The sequence below is a fragment of the Vigna angularis genome, chromosome 5, assembly GCF_016808095.1.
Source record: "Vigna angularis cultivar LongXiaoDou No.4 chromosome 5, ASM1680809v1, whole genome shotgun sequence".
NCBI lineage: Eukaryota > Viridiplantae > Streptophyta > Magnoliopsida > Fabales > Fabaceae > Vigna > Vigna angularis.
Window position 1 is genome coordinate 7,668,478 of NC_068974.1, and position 9,657 is coordinate 7,678,134.

The window sequence follows — 9,657 nt, forward strand, 5'->3', positions numbered from 1 at the left end:
AGTAAAAACAAGGTTATGTGGTAAAGACATATTGGTTGAGTATTACTTTGTGGTATTACGACTTGATGATTTTCATAAATGTGGACTTGATTTCATGGACTGGAATGGATGGTTTAAGCAGTGTGAGTGAGTATGGTTATTGTATATTATTCTTTTCTGGTTAGCTCACCCTTGTTTGTTTGTGTTTGTGCGATGATTGTATAATTCGTGTCATTATACTTGAGTAAATGTTGTTATAGATGATGCTGGAGACGCCTAGAGTGAGGAAACATGTTGAGAAATATTTTAGAAGTTTTCAAAATGTATTTGGAACATGTTTTAAATTGTAATTTTTGAACAACATCTTAAGTTTTGGAATTGGAATAAAGTTTTGTTTTTGGATGGTTTTAACTTTATTCATGATGAGTAAATAAATTTTTTTAAAATTCACTATATAGTGATGGTATTAGAGGATGTTTTCTTTAAGAAATGATTATTTTATAAATTACAAGTGGCATCTTGAAAAGGGTGTTACACTAGATGCAAAACGACATGGTCAATGGAACTTTTTGATTTTGGCCTGACCTATCAAAGTAGGGGACCAAGAAGTCATAGTTCCTTGCAGACTTTCTTATTGAGCTCCCAGCATAAAGGGAACAGTTTGTATGGTGGCTCCTCAACATGGACATGTTTTCTAACAAGAAAGATAATGGTGTAGGCATCATATTAGAAGCACCTAACCACCTTGTCCTGGAATAGGCTGTCCGATTTAATTTCAATACATCTAACAATCAAGCCAAGTATAAGGCTTTGATAGACAGGGTACATCTAGCTCACAAATTGGGAGTAAGAAAATTGCACAGAATTAAAGAAAGAGATTACAACGCTCTCTATCCTTAATAGTCCTCGACCAAATCAACTATTAGCCTTGTACCTTAAGTATCAAGCTCGGTGATAAGCTTAGTCTTTGTGATGGAAGAAGACAAGAAGCAATATCTAGTGTATTTCACCAATCAAAATTATAGAGGAGCGATACCAAACAATAAAAAATCTCATCTTAGTCTTAGTCTTTTCTGCACGACGACTACGTCACTATTTTCACAGTTTCAATATCTACATAAGCACTGACTACCTCATCAGACCCATCAAGAGTCCATTATTAAAGTCTCGACAATTTTATTATCCTTTAAACAACCATTGAATGCTTTTCAACATATTGAATCCAACCATCAGATTCCTTATTTAAACCACATAAATTGCATAAGGTCTCGAGACCCTATAAATACGCATGCATTCTATCAGGAAAATACAGGAAAATGTATACTCACCCTCTTATACATAAAAATCTTATTATTTTACTAACTTGAATGTTGGATAACTATTTCAGAAGGATCTCCCATCACATTTTAATATTCAAGAGCACACATATAAATGTCTTCGATCCAATCACATGCTATTACCTGTGAGAAGGTCACACTCCTAAATATCAGGAAGAACATTTTTTTTTCATTTTAGCTCCACCAATACAAACATAAATGTTAAAAACCTTTTAAATGATGTGGTTTTTAGAATGATTATTATAAAAGTAAACAAATTAATTTCGTGATGGAATGATAGTACAGAAGTATTTTACGTTATTCTTGCATAGTTTTTTATTACATGATTACAAATTATGTAAACTTCTTAAAACTCCTGATTTCATGTATTTAACCTGTTCAATAGTTGATATTTATTCATTCTCGTATAAATATTGTCTTTATTTCTTTTTTTTTAAATTATAAAAGTATTAGTTCATTTTATTTTTAAATTTTATATAAGTAGTACCGTAAATAAGGTAGTATTTAAATATTAACGGAGGTAAAGTGATAGCTGTGTTAATATCTTGAATCATTAGGATAGTATTTTAAGTTTGATTTTCAAGAAAAACAATCTTAATTATACTTTATTCATCTCTCGGTTTACTCAGAAACGTTTAAGACAAGTTCTTGAAATATTAGATCTATAGGTGAAATTTAATGTAATGTTATCATTAATTTAAGAAGAAATACAATACACACATTCTCAAACACTTTTTTCAAATATTGTAGATAAAATGTGTAATTAAGAAAAATTTAGTAAAAGGTAATCAATCAAATTTACTTATTAAAGTTAGGTTAAATATTTTTAAAATTTTAAATTTTATATAAAATTAGAATTTCTTCTTATTCCAAACTTTAATAAAATTGGTTCTCGAATTTTAAAGATAAATAAATATAATTTTTTTAATTTAATTATATTTTTTAATGTATTAAGTAACATTTTAAACTAATATTTCAATTGTTTATATTTTTTAAAACGTTTCAATTCAAATATAAATTTGAAATATAGTTTAACATATAAAAAAATTAAACATTGTTGATTAAAAATAATATATCTGTTATTTTTAAAATATAAATGAAACAAATTCTAATTTCATATTAAATTTAAAAACTATAAATATATTTAATGCATAAAATTCGTTGAAGTTAAGTTATATAAGAAAAAATGGGATTGAGAAGAGTGCGCCCCAATCAAATATCAAATCCATGGCATCACCAAAGCACCAATATGTACAAAAAGTTTTTGGCTTTAGCATCTGCTTCCTTCAAAATTCCTCATTTTCGATTTTCAATCAAAAGGGTATCTTTCCTCTTTTTAAAGATTAATTTTATTCAAATCTTTATGTGCATAACAAATGGTGCCACAACATTTAACTTTGTGCTTTAATCAATTCAAATCTATGATTTCTTTTCTCATAAAGGAGACTATTTGGTAAGTAATTTCAAAACTCTTTTTTTAACTTTTACCATCTTTAAAACTTGGTGCACTTTTCATAAGGTAAGTCATCTAATGCATCTAACTTTTATTCATAACATATCAAAAATCCACAACGTGGGAGATGATAATGACATATTTTGGCCACTTTATGTTTTATTTAATTCTTAAATCAGTGATTTGTGATCATTCTTGATCCAAGCCTCAGTGATTAATGTATTTTTGAGCTTTAAATTTTGTAAGTTGAAACACAATTCTCATGTGAGCATGTCATCTTTTCAATTTTCTAACTAATTTTTCCACATTAAACATGGTCCATAACTCATACTATGTAAAGTGCATGTCTTTGAAATAAAAGTGCATACCTTGACTTTTATATTTGTGGTTTCCTATGTAAAGTGTATATCTTTTTCATTTAAGAGTTATGTAGCTGTGTCTAACATCCAACCTTTTTCTATATTAATTTTTTCATATTAAATGAAATCATCTTATGAAATGTTTGAAAGAGCATTCTACAAACCTTATTTCAACCAGTAAAACCTTATTGAACAAAGTATCTGAGTTTATCACTTCTTATTCAATCATCTGTGAAAGAGATGAAACTTAAAGCAACATATAAGGGACAGAGGTTTTTGTATTTTGGCAATTATATGAAGAGATTGGAAGCATTGATGCATTAAGTGAGAGAAAATTGAAGATGAATCTGTTGTGAAGGTCCGATAAGGTGGGGTTGATGAGTTGTCATTGCCTCCACATCAAACGAAATTTTGCTGTCTTTTGGGAGGGTTGAGTGCTCCATTTGAGAGCAGCATCTTAAATGCCCACGTGAACATAACCCCTCTTCCCAACTTCTTCTCTCTCTCTCACACATTACTTTTGTTCTTCTGCTTCCCATGTTTCATCAACATTCATAACTGAGGTCCACCTTCCATCACAAAGGGCTGTGATAAAAGCTAACATTTCTTATTTCTTTTTTGTTTCACATTTACAACTTAGAATCCTTGTTTGGAATGTAAAAATGGAAATTACTCATATCATCTTCAACTTAAATGTATATCATAAATTCATGTTTGACTCTGAATTGCATCAACCACCCTATAACAGTTAAAACACATGCACCTTGCCATTTAGTGTCAAACTTAACATAAAAAGCCAGCTATGAACTTAAATGCAACCATATCCTGCTTCCCAATCTCAAGACCAAGTCATCTTTTCCTCCCACTGTCCAATTAAATAAATGGCAATTCATTTTCAACACCATTTATCACTGTTCTTTAAGATTCTGTTTGGTAAACTTCTCAACCAATACTTGTAAGAGAAGGTAATAAAAAGGTAAAATCAACTGACATATTCACACAAACACATCAACTTATTCATTCAAAGCACTGAGGAAACATAAAGGTAATGATGACAGTATTGGAACAGCAGAAAAAATGAGAAATTTTATTGATTAAATGGCCAAGACAGAAAAATCATAGTAGCTAACAACATATTCATCCTCATTTCACCAACCCCATTAAACCCACCACTCATCCTATTTCCCTCTCTAAGGTTTCCAGTGTTTGGTATATAATGAACACATATATACATGTACACAATCCTCCCCTCAAGCAGCAGACCAACCTCCTCTCCCTTTTTGTCTATCTTAAAGGAAAATATAAACTGACAATTTAATCGATTGTAAAGACATAAAACCTCCCTTTTGTTCACCCATAAGGAAACTGGGGATAAAAGAACAGATGGTCTACATGAACTGAAAAGGAGAAGAAAAAGGGGGGAAATTGACAAAGGGAAAGTGGGAGGAACATGGAACCAGAAAGCAATTAGGAATGAATGAATAAAGAACAACTGCAAAAGGAACTAGATTATGTTCTGGTTCCACTGGCACTGTCTGCTAACAAGATTATTACGTGGTTTCTGAATATGTCACAGGTATCAAGGGCCACTTTTGTGAGGGGATCATAAGGCTGGATGAACTGTGGAGACTTTTGCAGCATGGTGGGGTAGTATACATCATCATCAAAAGCAGTACAAGGTCAGGAGTTCTACAAGCTGTAATGCCTAATAGAGTGTTCCAACATTTCATGACTAGGACATATAATTTCCTTCACTCGACTGCCATTTTTGTAGATCTTGAAGGTTGGTACAACTCTAACATTCTCAGCAGTGGCAACTGCGGGGCTTGCTTGAATATCCACCTTTGAACAAACAATTGAAAAAATAAGAAAATTACCACAATGCTTTATTTTACTTTAATTTCCAGAATATTATGGAGGCAGGTGAAAAACAGTGAAGGAAGCTACCTTAAGAAAGTTGATAGATGGATAGCGACTGCAGAGTGTAACCACGAAAGGAGATATCTGCTTACATTGCAAGTTTGATGCAGTTTCAAAATGGACAACAGAAACACCTGTGAAATTAGAGTTAATATCAGGAAATTTGCAAAACAAACATTATGTAAAATGAGTTGCAGTTCTTAGCCATTTTGATTACCTGGTAAAGATATTGCAGCTCTAAACTGCTCAAGACCTGATATGTCCTCCACTTCACCACCAAACTTTAAATTACGTACTTCTTCCCCACGAGATTTCTTTAGTGCTACTTGTGCATGAAACAGATTTTCGGCAACATCATTGTCATCTGGCAATTCTCTCCGCAAAAGTTCATAATCCTTCACTGCTTCTTCCCATCTTTCTAACTGAATAATTAGGAAATAGATAAAACCATATTACTTTTTGAGTATGAGTGTATGACAATGCATTGCATCAAAATAGCAGCCAGGTTTACCTTGCTATTTGAGGCAGCCCTTCGAAGAATGGCTTTTGTGTAATTTGGTTGGATGCGTAAAGCTTGATTGCAATCTTCAATTGATCTTTCCCATTGCCCAAGCTTAAACCAACATGCTGCTCTATTGCAATAGAGAACAGAGTTTGAAGGGTCAAGCCTCAAACCTTCTCCATATGCCGAGCATGCCTCAGTGAACCTTTCTGATTTAAAAAGATCATTGCCACGAAGTCTAGCTCTAGCCACCATCCCCACATTCTTGAGCAAAACAGCAACTTCAACATTTCTGGGGTCTATCTGACTAGCTTTCTCAGCAGCTGTAACTGCATTCTCAAACCTGCAACACATCCATCATCCATTCTCACACTGCAACAGATAGCTTTGCCAGCTTAGATTTCTGATGAAGCTTACAGTTTCTGAACTCACCTTCCAAAAGCCATCTCAATCTGAGCTCTAACAAAGTAGCAGTAAGCCTCAGAAAACATCCCGAAAAATCTTGCCTGTGATAAGGAACTGGGACGCGGCTCGCTTTTGGGAATCCCTGATAAACACGATTCAGCACCATCCATCTGGTGTAGCTTGAGAAGGGCTTCAGCTCTACACATAAAGAGCTGTAAATTCAATTTCCAACCAGTTCAGACATTTTTCACACCACAATAACAAGTTAACTTCAACAACATATAATAAAAAAGTACCTGAACACAAGAGTCTGCCCCAGCAGCAACAGCAGCATCAACCTCCCTCAGTACGCTGTTCCAATCTCTTATCCTCCGAACATCTCCACATTTGTTAATATGCTTTTCCACAATTTGCAACTTCTGCAACTCAGCAGGATCCGGGTGCAGCCCAGGATAACAAAGGTGCTTCCTTGCATCCTCAACCTGTCCTAACCTGTTACATTTCAGGATTTATTCACCAGCAACTTTCATATCAATAGCACACAACATACAATTCAAAGCACCAAATCCAAAATACATAACAACAAAAAGGTGTCTAATCCAACAGTGTTGCAACTAACAAAGAAACATTCATTAATTCCAAAGCAAATCTCACTGATCAATTATTTAATTCAAATAAGAAAAAGCGTTTCCAAACTTGTTTTCCTACATCAATAACTTCACTCCAAACTCATTTTCTACCAGTGTTTTAAATTTCAATCATGGTTTCATCTCGTCCCAATAGTGGTTGACAAATGCAGTCTTTCAAACTACAAAAATCTTTTTGTGATTGAAATCACGGTAGTTTGCTTAGAACCTTGTTTTCAACTACACTCAACCTTGTCACACCCAGGTTTAAAAATTGCAGTCAATAGATCCTTGATGTCATGGACAAATGCAACCACAGTTGCAGCTGCAACGCAACCATAGAGACCCAACAGCCTTGACACTGCCGCCAAAACCACAGTTGCAAAAAACCTTGACTTTGTGTACAAAATCCAGTCGCAAAAACATTGACATTGCAGCCACAAGTAAGATCACAAACAGTGTTCTTAAAACCATGTTTTCATAAAAATTAACAATTTTGCAAGGCTCATCCAACACACACACACACCCAATTCACCTTAAAAACAGGGTTGCCAAGCGCTGATGCGCCCTCCCATAATTAGGATCCAACCCCACAGCCTCCTCACACGCCCTCACCGCCTCCGGCAGCCGTCCCAATCCGGTCAATGCTGCCGCCCGGTTGCTCCGGTAAGCAGCATTGCCCGGAGACATCGCAATTGCCCGATCATACAAACACAAAGCCTCACCAAAGTGCCCTCTCTTGAACTCCTCATTCCCCATCCTCTTCACCTCCTCCGGATCCACGCGCTTCACCGAATCACCGCCGCCGATCTTAACACTCGACGCATCACCACCACTGCTGTTCCCACCACCCCCCTTGCCGCCACGCATTATGCTCCCGTGGCCGTAATTCCCCGTGCCGGACCCCAAGACATCACTCCTGGAGCTCCGGTTCGCCGCTGACGCCACCGTCGCCGCCTTGAGAACCCTCCCTGATGGGCAAATGTTCCCGGCTGGGAGAACATTCGGCGGCGAATTGACGGCAGCCGACGACGGGGATCTCTGACTCTGACTCAAACTCTGACCAGAATTAGATCTCCGGTGACCCGGTTTGGACACCCGGGTCGGACTATTAGTCTCACTCGACCCGGACAACTCACCGGAGTGGGATCTCCCCGAAACCGGGTTGCTCCTACCCGGAACCGACCCGGTCGAGCCGCCACTACTACTGCTACTGTTACTACTCGTCGGTGCACTGTGGTGGTGGAACTGCTGGCGTGGCCGCAATGTGGAAACCGGCGAACCCAAATCGAGTTCTCTGAAATCGGGCTTGTTGGTATCGTCAGAGCAACTCAATGAGTCACGCAACCGGTCGCTCAGCCCTGACTCGGACAAGGGTTTCCCAGAATGTGACATTTTTCTTCACCCTTTTTTCTCCTTCTTCTTACCTTCCCAAAGAACAAGAAGAAGGGTATCTTAAAAACTCTCCCTTTCGTAATTTTCTTCTCTCACAATATGAAGATCTCGTGAATGTGAGTGCTCTCAAGAAAGGGAAAAAACAAAAATGGGGTTTGTGTTGTGTTTTTGAAGTATGAAAAACTATGCACAGAGAGAAAGAGAGAGAGAGAAGAAGAAGAAAAGAAGAAAGAAAGAAAGAAAGAAAGAAAGAAGAAAAAAAGAAAGAGGTGAGCTTTTATTTTGTTTTGCTTGAGCTTCACCTCCTGCTTCACGAGACACCTTTCTCTCTCTTTCTCTCTCTTTCTCTCTCTTTCTCTCTCTTCTATCTTCTTCTTTCTCTTTCTGCTCTTTTCTCAATTATCATTACTTCCTTTTTTTTTCCTTTTCTTTTAATTGCTATCAATTATTCTGAATTCTCCAATCAAGAGTATGTTTAATTAAAATAAGTATATAATGATGACAAAAAAATTAGAATGTTCAATTGAAAAAGATTTTTAAATTATAATGCCAAGTTATTGAGTGATGGGGCATTTTTAACTTTTTTTTTTTAATTATAAATAAGGAAAAGAGTTATCTTTTTGCGGTTTTAATAATTAAGTTAATTGATATTTAGTTTTGGAATGTACTAGAGCTGCATTAAGAGAAAAAAATTACTTCTACTCCCTTGAACTCAAGTAAAAGAAGTCATATTTAATATACTTGAATATAAATCAATTTCAATTTTTAAATCTTATGATATGTAATATTTAAAAAATACGTGTACCTCTGAACATAATTCTCAATACATATAAATTGAGAATAATTCAGAAAGAATATTTGTTTATGTATAAAAATTATTAAATAATATTAATTATTTTTTAATGAACGTGAAGCTAGTTTATTTTGTTTATAATTGAGTTTGAAGTTAAATGTGTTTTCTTTAGGAGATAATTAGGCCTATGATTGATTAATGTATTTATTAGAGAGTGGGAGAATATGTTAATATACATATTTTATTTATTTTAATTTTAAATGAATATGTTAATAACTTCTGATTACATTTTAAGAAAATTAAATCATAAAACTTTATACATTGTTTTTTTTTTATGGGAAAACATAGAATTTAGGTATCATTTAGCTATACCTTCTTATTATATGTTTTGCTTTAAAAATGTTGGTGTATATTAATACTTTTTCAATATTATGAACTAGCTTATATTAGATATATTACATTATTTTTATTTGTTTTTTATTCAATTCTTTATAAATTGGGTATTTTCTGCAAAACCAATAGTTTAAATAGAAGTACCAAAATTGTTATCATTGATAAAAATAACATCTAAAATGACCAAAAATACCTTCATTTATAATAGTCAAATAGTTACGAATGGAAATAATAATTTAAAATAAAAAAAAAGATAAAATGTCCGAGAAAAGAATTATTGAATTTCTTTTTCTCTATTTATCACTCAATTTTATCTTTCATTTAATACTTGTTCTTCAATATTTATTACTTTACAACATTTCTTTCTTTGTGATAAATTGAACTGTTAATTAATACAAGTTTATATCATTGTAAATTTAATTGTTTTTATGAACTTTATGTTGCAAATTGACTTTGTAAAATAACTTTCTTTTTCTTTTTCTTTAACTTTGTTTG

The 9,657-nt window shown here is 34.1% G+C and overlaps 1 protein-coding gene across 1 annotated transcript; it reads right to left on the reverse strand.

Annotated features, from left to right (window-relative positions):
• Window positions 1-4,188: 4,188 nt before the first annotated feature.
• On the reverse strand, window positions 4,189-8,361 carry LOC108340492 (TPR repeat-containing thioredoxin TTL1). Its single transcript, XM_017577917.2, has 7 exons — window positions 7,117-8,361; window positions 6,252-6,447; window positions 5,983-6,167; window positions 5,560-5,893; window positions 5,266-5,470; window positions 5,076-5,182; window positions 4,189-4,970 (listed from the first exon to the last, which is right to left on the reverse strand). Exons 1-7 carry the CDS (start codon window positions 7,974-7,976, stop codon window positions 4,818-4,820), a joined length of 2,040 nt encoding a protein of 679 aa, XP_017433406.1. The 5' UTR covers window positions 7,977-8,361; the 3' UTR covers window positions 4,189-4,817.
• Between the last annotated feature and the right edge of the window lie 1,296 nt (window positions 8,362-9,657).